The sequence below is a fragment of the Lagopus leucura genome, unplaced genomic scaffold (assembly GCF_019238085.1).
Source record: "Lagopus leucura isolate 7727_CA_CO unplaced genomic scaffold, USGS_WTPT01 Super-Scaffold_100004, whole genome shotgun sequence".
Classification (NCBI taxonomy): domain Eukaryota; kingdom Metazoa; phylum Chordata; class Aves; order Galliformes; family Phasianidae; genus Lagopus; species Lagopus leucura.
In genome coordinates this window covers 9,101,059-9,123,656 of record NW_024962264.1, presented here as the reverse complement: position 1 = coordinate 9,123,656, position 22,598 = coordinate 9,101,059, and the positions used below count along the sequence as shown (strand labels likewise).

Below are 22,598 nucleotides of genomic sequence, written 5' to 3'. Positions count from 1 at the left end.
ACGGAAAAACAAGAGCAAAAGTTGGTGAGGGCATCTTCTACTTACCTGGCTGTTAGGATTTAATTTATGTATTCCAGTAGCAGTCAGTACCTAAAATGAGCAAAAGACTGGCATTGTGAAATCCACGTACCTTTTAGGAATCTCCCATTCCTTGGTGGAAAGAAAGAAAGGAGAAAAGATACAGAGGACAATAACAGCAGTAAAATCCATGGTAAAAAACAGGACGAGAAATTACAAGAGAAAGAGAGAAATAGATATGACTTGTTTCCTTTTGTATCGTGTAATGGTTTTGGATGTCTCGCCACAGCTGCTGCTATTGCTGGTGCTGCCACCATTATTTATTATTCATTATTTTAGCACAGCAAAGGAGCAGTAGTTGAAATGAACTCAAGAGCACGACATTTGATATCAAATGATTTTGAAGACTGTCCCCCCAAATAAAGTTACAACTTCATGTTTCGGAGGATTGAGATGGAAGATTGCACTGCAGATGAAAATAAAATCAAACCAGGAGGAATGTGGATCTGTAAATGAATGTTGTTCCTTATTCTTCGTAACTGCTCTGGCTGTTACACATTTTGGTAGCCTCAACCTGCCTGCAGCGTTGCATGGCTTTGTCCCTGAGCCACGTACTGACTGAAAAGTCCCGGCACCCAACCTGTGCTTAGAGATGTGCACACACACAAATAATTGGTGATGCTTTTTTTCAAAGTTGGCAGGTCAGAGGTGGCACCGTGGTGTAAGCAGGGCTGTGAGCTGTCCTGTCCCTCAGGTACCCCAAGTTTTGAAATGTCCTCTTCTGGGAAAATCCATTTCTACAGAGAATTATGTCAGCTGCTGGTACAATGGATTTAAAAATGCTGTGCTTCAAAAACCTACACAAAGTGATGTAAGTGGAGGTTTTGTACAAGGTCTTTTTGGTGAAGGTGAAGATGTGACAGCACTGGTTACGCATTCCTGGGTCATTTGCCAACTTCATTCTGCTTGAGCTCTCCAGTGCTTAAAATCTACAGATTGGCTGCCTTCTGCCCTGTCTAACTTGTCCAGGACACATTTTGTTTGGATCAGCGGACAAGATGTCAGTGCAGAGATAGCGCAGAGGAGAGGGCCCTGTGTGTGACTGCATGTTGTGTCCTTGAAATCAGCTCAGCTCTTTCTTTAGCAGTAGGAAGTGTGTTGCAGCTGGCAATCCTGGAGCACTTCATGCACCTGTGGAGGTTAGCATTGGAGAACAGGAGAGGGCTGAAACAAGGAGCTGCTGAGAGTGCGTGGAGAGCAGTCAGTATAAAGAAACGTCCTGGAGAAGATTTGAATTGAAGGCTGTTGTGGCCTTGCTGTCCCAGAGGGCGTTAGTTTGTTCCTCCTCACTCTTTCCTTTCCCTTTCTTTGCACAAGTGGGAAGAGGGGAATTCCTCACCTATGCTGTTTCTTCATGAATCATTGTTCTTGGGATCCCTTATAGGCTGAGAAATCTGGAACGTTGTTCGTGGCAGGAGGCTGCCAAGTGAACCTCACCAGCGGAGGTGTGAGTGGATGGCGTTAGCTCAGAACAAATGCTGCACTACACGTACTGCAGTCTAGAGGAGAGGGGCTGTTTAACAGTGAGAAGCACAAGAAAAAAGAAAGAAAACTTTCCTCCTGGAGCTTGGTGCAGGTCCTCCCTGCTCTTCCGTGTGAGTCCTTCAGTTTCCACAGACTGTGTGCATGGCAGTTTGCTTTTGACAGAAGGGTGGTTCCCTGTGCCCTTAGAAAGAAGCCTTTGCTGAAATCCAGGGAACAACAAACAATCTCCCTTCAGTAAGCCAGAGCTTGTTTTTTAAAAGAGTACATGCACATCCATCGCTTTTGGCACGGTCTTCATGCAGGTGTCCATGGAGAAATTTCACCCTGAAAGTGTGGTGATGTGCACAGGAAAGAAGCACCAGTGCTTTGCACATTCGTGTCCTGAGAATCTCAACACGGTGGAAATGTCACCCCAGTGGACGCGTATGCTCAGGATCCAGTAGTAAGTCAGCAGCTGGTGGTGGGCTATGTACTGGATTTCCTGACTTGCAGTGCTCCAGGTAGTTACTTAAACATTGTAAAAAGCATCTTAAGAAATAGTATAAATCAAACTACAAGTCCTATCTTTCTTTTATAAATACAACTAAATATCATTGTAAATATTTAGTTATGTTGGTGTATGGGAACAGTTGAGTCACGGCCTGAACCACTGATTGATCACCTAAGGAAAGGACTGAGTCAGCCGTGGGAGCACAGCTGAGGGCAATTCCTTCTAGACCCCATCTAACAGCTGACGGGCACTGGGGAAGGATCTCTTTCTGGAGATCCCTCCTCTGTGGAGTCTTTCCTGCAAACCGAGATCTTCTGATACAGGTGAGCATTCCTTCACCGTTTGTTTCTTTTCCCATTTTCACCTTCACCAGCACGACACCAGTTGGCAACACCAGAAATGCAGTTTAAATACCATTCTACACTGGCTTACTTTACATTTTCATCCAGGCTTCGTCACTGAACAGCAAGATCTCTCTTGCTGATTCTGGCCATGTATAAACATAGCAGTAATGGGATCTTGCAATTTTGTCCCTAGTTTTTTGTTTCAAGTCTTTGATTCGTGGAGTCAGGTGACTGAATGTCTGACCTCTTGTATTTTTTTAAGCAAATTTCTATACTCATAAAGTTTTAGGGATCCAGAGAATAGTCTGGAGCTGACCAGTGTGCACGTATGTTATTAATGGTCTCATGTTGTGCTGGAGAGGTTTAGAATGGGCATTAGGGTTGATTTCTTCATGGGGGCAGTTAAGCATTGCAACAGGCTGTCGAGGGACGTGGTGGAGTCCTTCCATCCCTGGAGGTTTTTAAGAGACATCTGAGAGTAACTGCCTTTGGTTAAAGGTGAGCTTGCAATTCTCCTCTCTTTGTACCAAATGGCAGCTTTAAAGAGCACAACAAGTGAGCCTGGTAAGTAAGGGAGCATGCTGTTGCATATGCAGGGATTTGATTTCAAGGGTTCAGTCTGCGTCCAGGGATGTGCTGTCCTTGGGCGTGGAGGTGGCCCTGCTGGAAGCCAGCTCATCAGGAGCAGGCATGTGGGGAAGGCAGCTGGTCCCCTGCTGCTGTCAAATGGCAAGGCCATTTTACTCCAGAGTAGGCTTCTCTTCACAGCAGCTGGCAAATGAAAGACTGCAGGTAAAGGCCACTGTGGGAAACACCTACCACTTTTTACCTTTCTGAGTACTCTTACTTCTTTCAGATACAAAAGAAAGAGCTGACAGGGAATGCTTTCCCTTCTCGTAAATGATATTTCAATGTCTGAAGTAGTTGGCAGTGTCCCTCCCCATCTCGAATCCTGACACCGTAGAAGGCTTTAGCTTAACCCTGGTAGTTAAGCTGTAATTGTCTGAACTGAGCCAGGGGGCAGCTGGTGAAAAGTGACACACGTATCTTTTTTTTTTTTTAATGTTACTCATCCAATTGGCTTTTAACAAGAAGGCTCTGCAGGCTTTCTGTAGAAGGACCTGTCTGCTAATGGGCATATATCACAAAGTTCTTGATCACCTCCTCATTCTAGGAATTTCATTGTTTGTTAAGGAGCATTGATGTGCTCTGAGATTCTCTCACTGCAGTAATGCCTCTATGTTGGGCTAAAAAGTCCTCAAGGGAGCAATCCTGTGCAGCTGAGAGAATGGGTGATTGCCTGCATCTCTGCCTCCTGTGATGCTGCTGCTCGTGCTCTGTGTTGTATGTGATGCTCCACTAAACAGTGCCCTTGGAGAGCACTCCTGGCACTACACTCTGAAATGCTGGGATTATCTGAGAAGAGCCTTTTTAGCTCGGTGTACTTCACGGAGAGGTAAAGTGTAGGCAGTGTAATCCCAGCAGCAGTTTTGCATCCTGTGTGCACTGCAGGGGCTGAATCTAGCCAGGTCGCAGCTGGGCACAGCACTTTTTGGGGACTGTGGTGTGCCCTATGGAGATGTCAGCAACCCAAAGAGCTGCCCCAGTAGAGAAGGTTGCTGAGCAGCCTTTTACCCTGGCACACATTCACACTTTGAGACCAATGCCTCCGGAGTAGAAATCTGTCACGCTTTTCACTGCAAAGAGGCCTCCCTTTTACCGCTGGCCTTTGATTCCTGCAGCCAGCTCATCGGTAAGCTGGCGGTGCTAACGGGAGGCACCAGGCCTCCTCTGGCGAGCAGAGCTGCCGGCTGGCAGCCGACAGCAACCCGCTGCAGCACCCGTCTCAGCATCGTCCTTAAATCTTCCAGCGGCAACCGAGCCTCACACAGGCGCTGGTAATGAGGGGCTGAATGTGTGCCTGGTGGTGTGTAGCACTCAAATTACACCTGACAAAGAGGAAACAGATTGTCGAAGGGGGAGCGCACAGCTGTCAGCTCCCAACAGCCGTGACAGATTCGTGGGGCTCTGCCACTCAGTCTTACTGAGCTCTGAAAGAGGGAAGGGTTTACGGTGGGGTTCAGAGAAATGAGCGCTGCCTGGGCTGCAGTGAATCCCTCCTCGCTGGCCAGCTGGCCTGCCTGCCTTCTCCTGCATGGCAGAAAGGAAGCCAGAATTAAATACAGTACGTGAATTTGTTCCTTTTCTTCCTTGCTTAGTTCTGAATCAGATTTTTGCCCATTAGGTTGTTTGGATGCTTGCAGAAAGTGAATACAATTCTGATGGTTGTGTTTTTTTGAGGAAATTCTTGGAGCACGTGGTTGTCGCTGCAGCTCGCCAGGTCCTGGTGTGCCGTGTTGGTGTCAGCACTCAGTGAAATATGGCTGGGGCTACTGAGACAAGGCAGTAATTTGTCCAGAATCAACCGGGATTGTGAGTGCTTCAGACCACCAAATCCTGTCTTTGTAACTAATTGCCTTCCTAGAAGTTCTGCACACTTTGTTAAGGCTAAATCCATACCTCTACGCCCTCTCCTTGCATGAACGGCCTGTGTGGAGGCAAAGAAATGAGCTGCTTCTTGTGGAACCGGTCAGCTGTAGACAGGATGGCATCAGCTCACAAGAAAACAGGTTAATCTTTCTTAGATAAACCAAGTTGCTTTTTTTGGTATCGGCGTGCAGGACTCAAAGGGCCGTGGTACTTCCTTTGGCAGCTGCTGACAGAACGCTTTGTATCTGGAGGAGCTCGCCCAAGAGGGGACCGCTTGTTTACATTTCCTCCCTTTTGATTCTGTTTCATAAACATACGTGGCTCTCCTGTTGCTGAGCAAAGAGAAGTGTGCTTTGGGTTACTCGTGTTACTTGGACCGTATGAAGCTTTCCCAAAGCTGAGATAAACGCACTCAGCTAGCCTTACTTGAGAGAAAATGATAAGATAGTGAAAGAAAGAGCTTATTAACAGAAAACAAGAGCTGGCTTTGCATCCCGTCTCTTCTTTCTCTTGGTAGAGAACGGCCTCGGGTCGTGTTCCTGCCTTGCTTTGCTGAAATTGGCAGGCCTGATCCTTTGGCACAGGGCTAACAAAGTACAGCACTGCATGCAGTGCCTTGCAGGGCTCACAGGGTGAGGCCACCAAGCACAAGAACCGCAGTTTGCCCCGAGGCCTTGCCTCTCACCGTGTCTTTGCAGGGTGATGAATTTTGGCCTATTTTAAAGAGCCCTGAAACCTCTATCTCAGAAGTCACCTCCTACACCTCTTCCCTTGATGGAGTATTTCCCTGTGACCCAGCTCCAGGTGAAGCCCACGGAGATGCTCAGAAGCAGGGAGGGCGCTGTGAAAATCCTGAGGATTCTCTCTGTTCGCGCTCCCTAGGTCTGGCACCGCAAGCCCCCATCAAGGCTTTTTTTAACAAAAAAGAAAACCGGTGTTGAATGTGTATTCTCTTCTATGATTCATCTCTTTTTTGAGATGAGTCTGATAACTGCTAACATCTCCTAAAGCTTCAGAGGAGGAGGAGGTGCCTGTGCTCCTTCAGCAGCTCCACGTGTATGCATGCCCCAGCTCTGCCACTCAAACCAGTTAGGGAATGGGAACGGGACGGATCAATACAGCATTATCTGAGGAAGAGAAGACCGCCCCTGTTGCTATGTTTAGCTCGTCGGGTGCACCCTGCCTGCCCAGCTCTCAACACAGTGGAGTGCTTAATTCAGCCTCCTCGCTTGTCTGAAAGAAGGCTGTTGAGCACTCCGACCACCACAGCTCCACTTTTACAGCTGGCTGTAAATTTCCGAGCGTGCAGTGATATCTTTAGCTTTGACTCCAGAGATTTCCTGTTGAGCTGCAAGATGCAGTCCTGCAAGCACACAAAAGCTAAATATACCCTCTTGGGCTGACACACGGCCAAATAAACAAGGGCAGTGTCAACATGAGTTTTTTCCACTGCTGAACGGCTTGACTTATTCTTGAGGAGATGTAACCTTGTTCAATTAAGCAATTAAGTTTGGTTTTGGAATTTAAATAGCTTTAGGTCTCTCTTTGCACTAATATTCCTTTCATTCCCCTGGAAAAGATGCTAAGACTGCAGCTCTGTACTTTGCACTGAGCTGTGACTACTGAGTCTGAGGTGGGTGAAGATTTTTGTCCTGTAAGGCAGTCATTTTTGGCTTCAGGAAAATGCAGTAGCTTGTTGCCTGCGCCAGCCAGCTTGGCCACAGCCTTTGAGAAAGAAATTAATTTTGAAGCTGTCTAAGATTAGTGCGGGGGAAACATGGTGAAAACATATTAATGAGAGCCACAATAGTGGATCGCTTTCGAGCACAACCTTGGGAACAGGAATGTCTTTGGTTTCTGAATTTTTAGAGGTGGTTTTATTGTAATGTGGTTATTAACAGTCTGTCCGCTCCTCTTCATTTCACCTAAGATATAAGACGTATTTTCAGACAACAAGAAGATATTTTGAGGCAAGGGAACGGGCTAATTAGTCTTTCAGCTTGCGTACTTGCTTTTGCCATTATAAATCCTGGGTCATTTCCTCTTGTGAGCAAACGCGCCTCTGCTGAGCACCTGCTGGAAGTGCAGCAGGCCTTCCTCTTCTGCAGCTGCGTGTTGATGTGTGCGAGCGCAGTGCTGCTTGGTTTACAGAAAGGCACTGGTTACAGGGCGTGCTGCCCTGCGCTGCTGCTGCCCCTTGCAGCCGCTGTGCAGCGGGGTGCCCACGCTGCTGTGGGGAGCAGGAGCAGGAAGATGGGAGCAGTCAGAGGCCAAGCTTCAGGGCTTGGGGCTCTGCCTTGCTCGTAACTGAAAAGCCACAAAAAATGACATCATTTTTCAGGTGGTGGTGCGTTGGTGTTTTTGAGGAGTGTCTCATCACAAGCACTGAGGCAGCGTGCTACCTCAGCTCAGTCACAGATTAATTGGAAGGAAGCCAGCAAAGGAAACATGCCACTTACAGTTAAGTAAAGATAATAGTGCTAATTGATGAATATGGGACAACAATGCACGTTAGTAACATGTTGTGCCTGTTAAGGAGCTGTTTTGATTTTTTCTTTTAATTATTTAACTTTCTTTTTTGGTGGTGACAAACGAAATGCTGAAATCTTCTGATTCTCTTACAAATTGAAGGTGTTTGGCCAAGTTAGACACGCATCACCGTACTGGCTAAGAATCACAAGCTTCTTGGTGAAGCTGAGCTCTCTTATGGGAGTGCAGAGGCACGCAGATAACGGTGCATGGACACGTAAGCACTGCAGCTAGGCTGCCAGAGATGTCCACAGTGTGTAAGACGCACAGTACGTGGGAGCCCTGACACTTCTGCCAGTGGCGTGGCCTTCCTGCTTTGGCTCTGCATTTCCCACAGAGGAAATTCCCCAGATCACACCCTGGCTCTCTCGCAGTCTCTAAGCTGTCTCAGAGCAGAGGTTTGGCAGCTTCGGAAAGAATTGGAATGAGCCCACCGAACGCACCGCAAGTCAGAATTAGTAGGTACCTCAGTGTTACATGTTCTCGTGCGTCCTGTCTAGGAGATCAGGTTTGGCATCATTAGATTGAAGTCAGGTGAAAACGAAATGTTTCCACGCAAAAGAAGCAGCTCAGCATTTTCCCTGTGCCTTCATGGAAGGGCACAAATGCTTTAATTTGTGAGAAACAGGATCAGGTCTGCAGAGACCCGTCCAAATTGTGACACTTTTAGTGGCCATGAATGCGTCTCTTGTTTGAACTTTGCAAGCCTAGCTTACCAGCTGCCATCCCTCCTCTCCTGGCTTTTAGGGGCATATTTGATTACTGAGTTTGCTAAGCAAGCTACAGTGCTGCTGGCAGTGATGACCCAGACCTGTTAAACTTGTCTTAGGTAAGAATCGTGATTCATTAGGTGCTTCCTAGGATGTTCCCTGCTTGTTGTAGTGTTGTATGTGTTTTTAGAGGAAAAGAGTTTTAAGATGCTAATGACAGAATTACGGCTACAACCTAAGGGGAGGGGGAGCCAAACAAAAGGAGGATTCATTAGAGAACAAAAGAAACACTGGAGGCTTTGAACCTAGGAGTCTCCCACACATTAACTAGGTGTACTGCCAATGTGCTACAGATGTGCATTATGTGAACAACACACAAGGTAATGATATGTCTGCAAAGGAGTGAATGCATCTATTTGATGTTTTGCAGTGAATTACACTCAAGCAGGTGGGGAACTGCCAACTTCTCAGGAAAAAAAACTATTAAGAGGTCCAAAAGATATCTTCTGCACCTTCTGTAGAATCACAGCTGACAGCCATATCATGTGTTGGCACATTGGAGCCTTGCTCTGCCACCAGAAAGCACAGCCCGTGGCTTCAAGTAGGCACTGCTTGCTTTTATCTGAGAAGGGGTTGAGGGATCAGCTGTCTGGGCCAGATCTTGAACACAGGAGCTCCTGATGTGCCAAGTAGCTGTGTTGATGTGTCCTTTGACGCCTCTGCTCCTTCCTGGGGCTGGGAGCAGGGCTGGGGGAGCAGAACACTGCTGGGTGACACGCGACGGAGAAACAACCTGATTACTGCACTAGGAATTCAGTCTTCCAGATTTAGGTTTATTTAGATCTAGAGGTATATCTATATAGGATTTTGCTTGGTTCTGTTCCATCTCTAGCAATTGTACCTTGGTACTCTCTCCTAGGGCATTTGAACATGAAGGTATCAGAGCTGGCTTGACAGATTTGTAATTGCAGGTTTCTCCCTTTCTCACTGTGCGTTACAAAAAAATATAGTAAGAATGCTGGAGTAGAGGAGGTCACCAATAATCTATGTGTCATTAGCTCCTTGGATTTTGCACTCTGGGGGCCTAAAGGAAATAAGGTATAAAAATAGCTGTCCAACTTTATGAAAAATCAGGCAAACCTTCCTTCAGCTGAGCTGCAGCTGCCTGAGCACTTAGAGAGCTGGTAATAGAAAGCTGCAGCGGGAAGCGCTCTCCTTTTCTCAGGATGCTTGATTTTACAAAAGATAGAGAATGATGGATGAGAGATCTGCCCTGTTTTAAGTTAAATAACTTCGATTACCACCTCAGAGAAAGCAGAGAGATTCTGTCACCCCGTCAGCGTTTGAGATACGTGCAGAGCACAGCCTTGGTTTGGTGCCTGGAACTTTCAGAGTCACCAGTACTGTGCCACTTACTTCTGGCCTTACAGATCAACATTTGGCTGTGGCACCCTGCGACACAGTCAGATGCAGCGTGGCAAGAGGGCCGACCGTTGTAGCAATGAAGAGCATCATTATTTGGCAAACAGTTTTCTCTTGATAACTGCAGCTGATCTTTTCAGAGGTTTGCCTTTCCGTTCCTTTTTATTTTAAGGTATATTGATAATAAAATTACAAGGATGAGAGTGGGGGCAGGGGGACCCCAAAGCCTGCAAAGTAATTACTGCATTTTTTTCAAAAAAGCCTGTAGTCTTCATTCACGTTAGTGATGGCTCAAACAAGGCACCGCATTTGAGTGGCAACTGCACCAATTAGCACTGCTGCTGTTGGGTTGTGAATTGCATGTGAAATGTAGAATTTGTCCAGAAGTGCTAATGCAAATTGCTCAACAAAAATGTGCCCTCTGTGTCAAGTCTTTTCACTTGTTCTGACACACTGATGTCTTCCCAGATTTCTCTGATCGGCAGATTCCTCTCTCTGCTGACAGCTACCAGAGCTCATAAAGTAATGGAAATATTTCTTGTTGCCATTAGCTGTGTTTCTGCAAAGAGAGTAACCCGCTGCTGCTGGGACTGGCTGCTCACTATACAACATAATTTTGACTTTTATTTGTAAGTTGATGGACTTCAGCTTTCTAGAATGAAGTGCTAAAACCCCTGTAAATGTCTTAAGACTCCACCTGCCCAGAAGTTCAAAGACCTGGTGTCTGCCACAGCGATAATTTGGTCACTTTGCAGGAGTTCAGCATCCTCTGTTGCTGTGTACAGTGATAACCTTTGTGCCTTGCTATATGAGCCTGAGTTACAATTGCCGTGGGAACTGTAGCTTAGCATTTCCTGACTTTTTCAGCATACAATATCTCATCCTAATATTGCACCCTTTACAAGGAGAAGAAGTAGAGCAAGGGCACGTTGTGAACAGCGAAATTCCACATCTACAGAATGTAAAGCGGTGTCCTTAGCCGCACACAGATGTGAAGCTGTACTTGTAAATTGCTGTGCCGGGTGGCACCCCTGAGTCACAGCCCAGGAGCCCTATTGTGTGGGGCTCCCTGCAGCGCAGGATGTAAATATATTTCCTTCCCCCCAAGCACTTCCAACCTAAGAGTGAGATAAGAGATAATGCGGGAGACAAACACACCAGGGAGCGCAAGGAAACAGCAGAGGCTGCTGCTGGGCATCGTGGAGACAGGAACTTCCACAGACTCCTACAAATCTGACTGCACTGGGGCCAGAGGTCAGGGGCAGCTTTGCATGATTTGGAGAATCTCCTAGAAATGCGGTCCAGCAGGGAGGAAAGCATGAAGACGCTTGTGTCTAAAATGTAACAAATAGAGAAGAGCTGGTCATGATGGGGTGGGCTTCAACACTCAGCGGTGAACAAGAGACGGTGTGTGAGTCGGGATATTCTGCATTTGGGTTTGAAAGCGAGGGAAGGGGCTGAAATTGGAAAGGAAAGGTAACCAGGCTGGAAAGGGAGAGATGGCACAGTCAGGACAATAGGTGAAGAATGTGGCTTTGGGCAGCAGCACTCCAGCTGCCTGCAAGCAGAGTGAGATTGTGATCATCGCAGTGTGAGGGGATGCCAGCCTGACTGTGGGGCTTGGCACAGAGTCTGAGGCAAAGATCGTGACCGGGTTACGGGCCAAGTCACAGGCAAACGATGGAGGACTGGAGCCTGCTTCGAGCTGATGGGTACCCACAAGGTGATCCCAGAGGCAGGTATGAATTTAGGCCAGATAGGAAAAGGCCTGTGAGCTGCCAGCATAGAGGGAGTCCTTGGACTTGCGCAGAGAGCTTGCTCAGAGGTGTGACGAGGGGAAGAGAGAAGAGGACTGAGGTTGCAGAAGTGTGCAGGGCTGAGCAGTGGCTGGATAGTCCAAGTAACGTGGAGCGGGCAACGAAAGGTGCTGGAGGCAAGCGAAAGCACTGGGGAGAGAGGAGACATCAGGTAGGGTTGGGTTAGCAGTGCTAGGAGCTGACAGGCAGCCATGGAGAAATATAGCACCGAGCTCCACAAGATAAAGGCTATTAGGGACTCGGTGATATTGGTTTCTGTGACAGGCAAGAAGCAAAAGCCTGTTTGGAAAAGAATCTGTGCTGGAGATGGAGGCTAAATCCAAATCAAGTCATAGGCAGCACATTTAGTAGGCTTAGAGATGATGGTGAGAGGAGGGATAGGGTAGAGGCTGGAGAGGCGCTTGAAGTCAAGCAATGCTTAGATTATTTTTTTTAAAGCATGCTTATATGGTGAGGGGAAGGAGGCAGAGGGAGAGATCTGAAGGAAGAGGTAGCAGATGGGATTAGGGGAGATGAGAAAACAGGACACAGCGAGGTCATCGGGACAAGCAGTGGGGCCACAGTTGGGAGGGAGAGCTGGGCAGGAGGCAAGGGAGAGCAAGCAGAGGGGAGCGAGGGAGATACTGTTTTGCTTTGTGGAGTTTCTCATGGGAGAAGTCAGCACAGCCCTGAGCAGAGATGGGACTTTTCAGCGATGGCAGAAGGCGAGGCTTGAGGAGCGAGTCCAAGGCTGCAAAAAGGCAGCTGGGATTGCGCCGGTGAGGGCTGGCTAGGCTGGCAAACATGAGTAAGCATTAGGAACATGACAGAATCGAGGAGGGGAAAAAGCATTCATGGTGTACAGGAAGTTTAAAAAAAAAAAAAAGTTTAAAGCTTAGTAAGTAATTGTCTCAGAAGAGGTATTAAGGGTATTCAGAAGGCCTCAGGAGGAGTGAATAAGGACTTCCTCAGTAAAGGAAGCCATTCCTTAGAGATCTAGAAGTCTGGGGGACTGCCTAAAGCCAAGCTGAGTCAGGCCTTGCAAAAGAAATTAATTCTGGAGTGGAGTTTTCCTGAGCTGTATAAATAAAGGAGACCCTGGAGAGAAGGCAGGAACCATGCAGTGAAGAGTGTGTTATGGCTGAAGACTGCCTAGGCACTGCCCAAATGAGAATTATTTGTCAGTTCTTACTTGTGCTGGTGAGACTGGATGTCAAAACAAAGGCTGGGTGGTTAATGGAAGCACACAGGCTGTGTCCAAGCTGCAGGAAAAATGAGCGGGGTTTCAGTGCTGGAACTGGGTGATGGGCAGCCTTGGTTCAAGGATGCTGAAAGAAGTAGCTCATAAAATTCCAGGACTGGCATGCTGTCCCAGGCACCTCCAGTGAGTTATTTGGAACCACTGCGAAGACAGCATGGCTTTGCTGGGCAGCAGCAGTGGAAGACCGTTTCCTTTGGTCTTGCCAGATACCTTTGGGTTCTCGATTTTAGAGCGAAATACCACCTGCAGGTAAGCTGCACGGACAAGTACCTGCATTCAGGGATGAGAGTTCCTCCAGCTCTCTGTGTTGGTGTCTGACAGGAGACGATCCTGGAATTTATGCACGAACTGTACAGGTCATCACAAGTATCCGTGTGTCTGTTTTGGTGCTTTTAGCCATCACACGTGCCGTCTGCTTAAATCCACTGAAAGCTGGTGGGCTGTTTCTGTGTTTCCTACATACGTGGCATTTCCCATAGCGATTCAGCGAAGCAAGGGGGAACTGAAAAGGGTCCTTGCTTCATTGAGGCCCTTACGGGATGTGATCTTGCTGCCATGTGGGCACGCTGTGAATGAGACAGGGAGGGGGCTGCAGAAGGAACAGTTGGGCTGTGTGGGTTGTTCACTTGCAAATGAAGCAGTGCCAGGAAATACTGATAAGGATAATGCAGTGGTACTGTGAGCATATGCACTCCCTGACCCCATTTGTGCCAACGCAGAAGCCAGAGAGTCACCGACAGGGTGGGGAAGATGCAGGAGAGATTTTGTGAGAGCCCCAAACCTTTGCGCTGAAGTTCTCTGAGGATTTCTTTTTGCCTTGGCAGAACAACAACATGGGGCAACTGCAGCCTCTTACCAATTTTTGAGGTAAGTTGCCTTCTGTGTAGGGGAAGGAGAGCATATGGCCCGGTGTGTTTATTTCTCAGCCAGGATTCGTTTGGGCTTGGCAAATTACATGCTTCTTGCTGAGGATCAACACCGGTGCCAAGTTTGTTTTTTCTAAAAATGAAAGAGATCTCATTTATCACAGCACAGAGGAAAGGATCTGAGAAATGTCCTTAAGCGTGAAAAAATACCTTTGTTTATCCTCAAACAAAACAGCTGAGGGGAGAACGAGCAAAATTTCACCAAGAGGAAAACAAAAACAACCAAACTCTGCAAGCATCTAGAAGAGCCACCAGGCAGCTCCTGCCAGGCATGAGATGGAGCTGGGCTGTGAAATGCCTCTGTGGGGTGCGAGGTGATAATGTGACGTGGGCTGGGGACATTGGAGCAGAAGGGACAGCCGGGTTGCGGTTTAGCGTTTGCTGCTTGAAAACTTCTTTAGAGCATCTTTTCCTTATATCTGTGTTTTCTCAGTCTCTGTATTTTCCCCTGTATGTGCTATTCTCTTACAGCATTTATTTTTATTGTGTCATTTTCCCTCTGTTTCCCCTTTTCATTGGCCCTGTGTGACTGTTTGTTTAAACCGCTTGCCTGCTTTCATCTTCCATTTTTCTTCTCTTCCCCTTCTCAAGGGCTCTCTAGCCATAATTATCCTTGTGTTTCGCATTAGCTCTCCTCCCTTCTGCTCCAGATGGACTCGAAGCGGGCATTGATTAAAGCTAAAACCTTTAGTGCTGCCATTTCCAACAGGCTCTGGCCTTGGGGTCAGCGCAGCCTTCGCTGCATTGCTCCCAACCACAGCCACGAGCACTGGCCCCTGAGGGAGCTCCATGCCCATGTGGGGCAGCAGGGACACACCATGACACTACTCCCAAGCAGGACTGCAGGCTGTGGTGGCCGTGTGGGCGCTGCTGAGGGCCTGCAGAGGTCTTTAGCCCCTAAACGGTGTTAGGAAAACACTTGCTCATTTTCAGATCCTTTGTTGTGTACTTTGTTGCTAGAAATAAAGAACTTAGTCCCTCTGATGAGCTAACACGTACGCCGAAGTGATAGTCTGGCAGATACTGTTTGTTCTGCGGCAAGAGCAAAGCATATCGAAAACGGGGGGAGGAGAGACGCAGGGAAAGGGAGGTGAAAGGAAAACAAATGGGCTGCATGCAGAGGTCTGGCATCAAACGTCAGAGTGATCTTGTTCGCTCAGATACTATTTGAAAGGCCATGGCAACCGGGGACCCAGGGAGAGGAGAGGTTTGTAGCCCCTCCCTGGGATGGATGACAGAGGATGAGGGTGAGGCGGTCCGCCCTGCACGGTCTGCTGGTGGGTGCAGTCACAAAGCAGTTTGGCCCGTCCCTTCGTCCTGCATGCTGGCTCATGTGAGGCAAATAAAGTCAGAAGTGAATGGATTTGTAACTCCCTCAGTCAGATGGCACCTATCTGCTCAAGGTGGCTGCGCTTGGGCAGCCAGATTTAGACAGGGATTAAGATCCCTGCCAGACACAGAAAGTGACAACAGTACAGGAATTTAATAGAAGTATTTCTGGGGGAATACAGGAACGTGTTTGTAGGTTACTCCAGAAACACTGGGTATGCAGTAAGTTTTCTTGTGATGGGGTGTACAGAAATCTAGTAACATTTTTGCTGCCAGCAAGCAGCAGCTCAGAGTGCGTGGAGGTGAGGTCAGCAGTGCCTTGTCCATCACAGACCTGTAGGTTGCACTACATAGTTGTGTTTACCCAGAAAGGCTTTTGTCTTAGGAGGCATCAAACAGCAGAGGCTTGCCATTTCTGCTGGGTAATGAAATCATGGCCTAAGAATTTGATTCTTCTTTCTGATTTGAATCCGTCTTTGGCTTCCAGCCCTTGTATCTGGTTTTGCAGTGGATAAAAGGGCTCTTTAAAAGATTCGTTCCCTCGTGAAGGTGTTTTTACACACCGTGGTCAAAGCATCTCTGTTTTCTTTGTGGTAAGCTGAATGATTGAGCTCTTGAAGTCCTTCACTGGAAGGCACTTTCTGCCTGAAATCATTTTTGTTTCTTCTTTTTGTGCTCTGACTTGAAAATGTAGACATCTGATTGCACACATCTTTCTAGTGTCGTTCCTCTAATGCAGTACGCGGGATAAGCCACCTCCTGGCTTCTGTTTGCTCTGTTGCTGCTTTCGTGTTGAAGGATTGCATTAGTTCACATCATGCAGAATGCACAGCAAGCTCAGGTTCTATCCACTGCTTCACTTTGACAATGCTTTCAATTCCACTGATGTTAAATGCGCATAACCGTACATACACACGCATCACCCCAAACTCCTGAGAAGGATCCATCGCTCCAGCTGATCCCCAGAGGTACATTTGAAGAACGCGGGATTTGTGCTTAACCAAGGACCAACTGCTAGCAGCGGGCAGCTCCCTCTCAGGCACTGACAAGGCAGCTTGCACAGAAGTCCACCCTCGTGCATACGTATGTACTGCCATGCAGGGCACCCCCACACACAGGCGCACAAGTGACACAGGCCCGGGGGAAGGAGCGGGGCTTTCCCCTCGCTGCTGTGCATCCCCAAAAATCCGTCTGGAGTCACGGCAGCCTGAGTCACACTCTGAGTCATACTGCAGGAAGGGGCCAACAGGCATCGCTTCCCTGGGACTGGTGGGGGTGTTCGGAGGGTAGCAAGGCAGCGGGTGCCAGTTGCCAGAGAGGAGAGCAAAGAGCAGGGTCAGGATGGATGATCTGGGAAGTGGGCACGCTTGGTGCAGCAGCGCCCACTGCAGAGGTGCTCGTGCGGAAGAGCTGGCGGGGCCCTGCTGCCCTGCTCCTGCTTCAGGATACACAGCCCTGCGCTGCTCCTGGTGATGTCAGCGGGGCCTTTCATCACTGTTTTGAGAAGAGCTTTGGCCAAAAAAGATGGAAGGGGGGGCCGGCCGCCCCGGCGGAGAGGGGTGTTCTGGCTTGATGAAAAAGGCCTGGCTTTAAATCTGTTATTAAAGCTGGAAGCAGGAAGTTTTCATTACGAATAGGCAAAGTCCTGCGCCTAGAAATGGCCGAACACACAGCCCTGGAAGTAACACCTTGGTGCTAATCTTCACATTTCCTCCAGCTGCTGTGCGGGCTGTCAGCTGCAGGGGTGTCTTGCAGAGCTCTCTGCATGCTGCTGCCGTGGGGCACTGCGCCCTCTGTGTGTGTGAGAGCCGGGATGGTCGCTCTGCTGTGAGACTGTGTTGAAGCGGGCTGCGGCCCCAAGGGCTCGGGGCAGCTCCTGCTGATGTTACAGCACAGCGAGCCTTCTGGCTCCTGGTTTTCCTTTCCGCCTTTCCCTTGTTGTAGCTGCAGCAAAGGTTCTTTGGCAGCGTGGCATTGCTGTTGTCTATAAATGGAAGCGGTTGGCCCGTCTCCCAGTGTAACACAAGATAGCTCTGTGCATCTGTTATGCAATCTTCAGCTCGATGACTTCAGTGGGGCGAGGGGAGGGCAGAGGGCAGGATGGAGCCCTTCCCTCATGTCCCTGAGCTAGGAGATGTTGGAGCAGGCGGTGAGGTGCTGTGTGAGAAGGGAGCAGGGAGCAGCGGGGAACTGTCAAACCGGGGCATGAGTTCAACAGAGACAGAAGCTCAACGCTGAGAAGCTGCCTTTCAGCAGAGAGCCCTTCAGGGACGCTCTGTGTAAAGTGGAGATGTGAGCAAATTGGATTTCTTCTTGTTTCCTGGCTGAAGAGTAGTTTGCTTTTCCCTGCCAGCGAGTTCGCCCCACACCACGGCATTACGTGGTAAGAGGAACCCTCCACCTCTGCTGCTGGTAGCTCGCAGCTCCTGGGTACAGGAGTGCGGGCCATGGCAGCGCTCCTGGCCTGGCCTCGGTGCTCCGTGCTCAGCCGCGCCGAGCCGAGCCGAGCCGAGCCGTGGCAGCGGGCGGGCAGCGGCCCCTGCTGGCAACTCGCCGCTCCCAGCAGCACCGCGGGGAGGTGCGGAGGAGATGGGGTCTGATGGCGGGGGAGAGCAGGGTGATGTTAGGAATAGGTTTCTGTGGCATCACGTGGCCCGCATCCTTCCAGCTACAAGCTCTTTGTCCTGGTGGGATGGAGTCTCGGATAAACGTGTGATGTGGTTAAATCCTGAGATTCTGGTGCAGTACAGTGGAAATGAGGGCTGCTGGCTCACGGTGTTCTTCTATGTGTGCCTCAAACGCTGGCTTCTGAGCCCATTGCTCAGAGATTGCTTATCTTGAGCGCAAATAAACCTCACACCCCGTTTTCTTTTCTTACCACTGATGAGTCGTGAAGTGCTCCTGCCTTATCAGAGGGGGCCTGGAGCTCCAGGTTCTGGTGCGAGAAACCTGCCCGTGTCCCTGCAGCAGACACTGAGGCCACAAGACACCAGCATTTGCCCAGTTTCCCCACTTTCTCCAAGCTCCAGCCCTCGCCCACAGACCCGGCGCTCAGTGTTAATGAGCCATAGCTTCCCTACACACACAGCACCCTCAGTAACGAGCCCTTCTCCCTCTCTCCACACAGGAGCAGCACCAGGTGGGACTGTCCCGGAGCACAGCACCTATGCAGCCCTCTGTTCCACCAGGAGCCAGCAGCGTGGTCACAGGCACGAGCTCAGGGGGGGCCTTCCTGGGCAACCAGCCGCAAGCGGCCATCATGAAGCAGATGCTGATTGAACAGAGAGCCCAGCTGCACGTGATAGAGCAGCAGAAGCAGCAGTTCCTAAGAGAGCAGAGGCAGCAACAGCAGCAGATCTTAGCAGAGCAGGTACGGTGTCTGTTTGTCTCAGGTTGTGCAGCTGGTGTGAGACGGAAAGTACTACAGACAGTGCAGCACAGCCCTTCCTTTCACCTTCAGCAGTTTTCTCTCTGATCTCCCAGATCAGTTCTTTACTCTGTTTTATCACACAAACACTGCAAGCAGTCATGCTAGCCTCGGGGAGAGGTTGGGAACTGCGGGCTGAAGTGGGGGAGCAGTGGCACAACCCCAGCAGTGGCAGTGTGAAGCTGTGACATTCAAGCCTGACACCAATTCCCATAGCTCTACACTTTTGCAGTACAGACATTACGTTACCTGGTCTAAATGGTCTTGTCTTATGCGTGTTTAATTCAGATGCAATTTAAAGGAAACCCAGCAGAAAAGCCAGCAGAAAGTCACACTGTTCAGTTACTGCAAGCTCGCACCTCAGTTAAACTTGCAGTCCCCTGCTTCACCTAGAAAATGTTCTGATAGGTGAGTCTAAGCTCAGCAGTGTCTCTCTTGCTAGGGGAAATACAGTTTAAGACCTGGGTGCCACTTTGAGTTAGAACTTGTGCATGCCGTATAACCACAGAAGTACTGATGGTTACTGATGGAAGAGGGTAAATTTAGACTAGACGCTAGGAAGAAAGTCTTTCTTTTAGAGTGACGAGACACTGGAACAGGTTGCCCAGTGAGGCTGTGGATGCCCCCTCCCTGGAGGTGTTCAAGGTCAGGCTGAATGAGGCTATAAGCAACCTGGTCTAGAAGGAGGTGTCCCTGCCTGTAGCAGGGGGATTGGAACTAGATGATCTTAAAGGGCCCTTCTAACCCAAACCATTCTGTGATTCTGTGGTCCTATGAAGATGCATGAATGGTTTCAGAGGGAACGAGTGCAGAGCAGTGACACAGTAGTATTCCCTCTGCGTGGACCAGGCCAATTCACTTGTATAAACCCAAGAGCCAGTCCCTGACTTGGATGCTGAAGGCACAGCTAAAAGGCACAGCCCGTAAGCTCCTAGCTTGTGAGTGCTTTGTGCCTAATAAAGTTCCCTCGATCTTTTTTATCATACATAATGTGCATTTATAAATATCAGGATTAGTATTTGCTTCCTTTCTGTCTTTGCCATTCTCTTTCCTTTGTTCCTCAGCCCTGGTTTGTGATGAAGCATCTGTACCGGTGCAGATGAAGCAACGAGAAGTGTCACTGTAGTAACTGCTCAGTCAAGTATATCCAGGGCCTTGAAAGCTCTGATAGACATGCTCTCTGTTTTTATAATCAACCCTTGATTCTGTTTTGGATGCCTGAGTATTTACAGAAAAAAAAAGCACAGAGGACCAGCATGGGCTGGACTAAGGGACGGGGGCATTTTGCAATGGCCAGCTCCCCGGATAGCATGAGGAAGAGGAAATGCGCCTTAGTAGCTGTTTCTGGTCTGGCTAGGCAATGGTCTTGGGACACAGGGCTCAGATTAGGAGGCATTGTCCCTTGCAGCTGGGCGCTTTGGATGTGCAGAGGTGGGCTGCAGTCTTGCACAAGGACTATACATATAGGAATATATATATGAATTATATATATGGTTAAATATATACATTTATATACACATATATTATAATCTATGTATTCCTGTGTATATATATAGGTCTTGTCAGAGCTGGGGGAGGGAAAGGGTGTGCGCATACAGCAGCACTCAGAGCTGGGTGAGAAGAGGTATCTCAGATCTCTCCCTTCCCATCCAGCCCGAGGACAGTTCAGTTTGCTGCTTAGAGGTCAAGATGAAGTGCGTGTAAGTGAGGAGAGGTGATGTTAGCCTCAGTGCTTACTCCTTTCTGAAGCAGAAGGAGTCTGTGTGTTGAGTAGCCCAAGTACTCTCAGGAGGATTCTTCAAATGTCTCTACTTGTCTCTCCAAAACAGCTTGCTAGATAAGGAACGCTGCAGTTCTGCTGCAGCACTTTTGTCACCAGCCTCTTTCTGGCTCACTAATTAATTAATCATCTTTTTCACTTCTGCTTTCTTTCCCTCATTCATTTTCAGCAGTTGCAGCAGCAGTCACATTTGCCTCGGCAGCATCTGCAGCAACAGCGGAGCCCATATCCAGTGCCACAGGTCAATCAGTTCCAAGGTAAAAGTCACATTCTTTTTCCTGTTGTGGAGATAAAATACGCCTCCGGAGCAGGCGTATGAAAATCTGCATTTTGTGAATGCAAGGAGCTAAGCAATGTGGCAGAATAGGAAGGTGGGCTGTTGTACACTTGCACGTACCACAGACTTCACTAAAGGGGAATGCCCAGCTTGGAATGTTCGGTCATGTTTCTGATTTCCTTTTGTTTCACTCAGCCAAAGCTGTATTTTGTATTTGACATGTGTTTTGCCTGCTTGCTTCCTGGGTTCAGTGGATTCATCATGTTTGCCTTCACTCTCATCGTTCTTTTTTTTTCCAGCCAGCATCTCTCGCTGTATCCTGGTTTTACTCTTCTTCATGTCCTACTTTGTTTAATTTGATGAGCAGGGAATTGCACAGAGGTCATCTTCATCTGGAGCAGGACCAGCAGTAGTGTCTGACAGGAGTCAGGTGTGAGAAGTATAGTGAAATATCAGAGGTGAAAATGGAGATTTCTGCAATGAGCTCACAAAACAGGGATTATTTCGGTGTGCTCACTAATGATTGGGGGAATATGAGGGTACTCATTTTGGTTTAGGAAAAAGGTTCATTCTGAGCTTTTTTAGTGCATCATCAGCTCGAATGCCTTCACTAGCTGTGGATTCTGAATATACATAGAACCAGCATGTCCTTGTGTTGCATATCCACCATAGTGTCACAAAACTGCAACAGAAACGAGGCAGGCGAGCACACTGCAGTTCTGGTACTCAGGAAGCGAGCAGACAGCCAAAGCTTCTGCTGACAGACAGCAGTGTGGCTCTTTCTAATTGCCTTCCAATTCTCGATTTTGGCAGCATTAATTCTATACGAAGTGAATTCTTTCCCGATAACTTGTTTGCAAAATCAAAATGTATGTGTGCACTCTCACGCATTATTTGAGAAGCATATGTAAAGTCTTTTCTGTGTCAGTGCTTTTTTGAAACCTTGCCTTCGTATGTATAATTTAAAAGAAATGCAAAAGAGAGTTTAGGCTAATGTGACAGAGCGAGGAATTCATTTTCATAAATGAGCCAATTTAAATATAAATATTACACTTTTTTTTTTTCTGTTTAGTCACAATACTGTAATCCAGTGCAGTGGGTTGTGTGGGACGGAGACCAGAAGGTGGCCCAAAATCTTCAAATCTGCTGCATCTCCCCTTTAACTGCTGCTTGCCTGAAGCCCTGCCTCTCCCGCCAGGCGCAGCAGCTCCCAGAGGCAGGGAGTGAGCCGCTCAGTTCTGCTGACTCCTTTGGAAGCTTGCAGCTCCTGTTTGCAGTTCATAGATGGCAAGAGGTGCACTACAGGTTTTTAGCATTACTGTCCAGCAATGGCTGGAATGGCTGTAAGAAGAGGTATCTTGCAACCGTGGAGGAAGGAGATGACCTACATTTTAAAAAAAACCTCAAGGGAACCCGAGTGCCAGTCATTGAAAAAAACAGTTTAATTGGTAGCATGGATGAAGTAAAAGCTGCTGGTACATTTGCCCTCTGCAAGTAAGGTCCAGAACTCTTCAGGCTACTGGATGCTCCGTTTATGTATATGTTGGAGAGCTCAGCTACAAGCATCCTCCTGAAGCTTGTCCGGCTGCAGGGAAAAAGAGATGCAGGCATCCGCTGCATTGTGTATGTCACTATGGGAGCGACACTTCAGTTGTTCATTGCCATTTCTCATGGGAATGTGGCCAACAGAAATAGCAGGGCCTACCATTCTCTGGTCTCCACAGACATTTAGGTACATTGTCTGCCGCCGAGAGGCATCAGGTAGGGGCTGATTTAAGAGCATCCTGATTTTGTTGTACAATTTATGACTCTTAGAGCAACTTTTTTTCTCGCATTTAGTGATATTTGAGCTGGAGTAATTGTGAGCATCTTGCTCCTGGAGCTCTGCCTGCCGAGGATTTTATTTCGTTCGGTGCGGTATTGACTCAAAACCACAGCGAACCCGTGGCACAATCAGAGCTCCGGTAATTGTTTTTAAATAAAGATAGTAAATACAGCAGCGTATTGGCTTCCCAAAAATCAATAGCTCCCCCACCCCTCAAAGGGACACGAGCGCAGTCCAGTTCTCTGCCACGGTGTGGAATTTAACAAGGTTAGGATTTTCAGGTTTCCCATCACCGGCCTAAGGTGGACTAAAATGTGCTTATCATATTGATTCACTAATACACTTTCCTTGCTTTAAATGTCCACAAAAAAACAATTTTTCTTCTTTCCATAGACTTAATCAGTAACAATGGTAAAGAAAATCCATTCA

General features: G+C 48.2%; 1 protein-coding gene across 1 annotated transcript in view; it reads left to right on the top strand.

Annotated features, from left to right (window-relative positions):
- The window catches only part of MAML3 (mastermind like transcriptional coactivator 3), a 197,954-nt gene that overhangs the window by 171,102 nt on the left and 4,254 nt on the right, over positions 1–22,598 (top strand). Inside the window, exons 3-4 of the mRNA XM_042872115.1 lie at positions 17,988–18,230; positions 20,237–20,324. Of these exons, the coding sequence (XP_042728049.1) occupies positions 17,988–18,230; positions 20,237–20,324 (331 nt within the window). The remainder of the gene's footprint in view (positions 1–17,987; positions 18,231–20,236; positions 20,325–22,598) is intronic.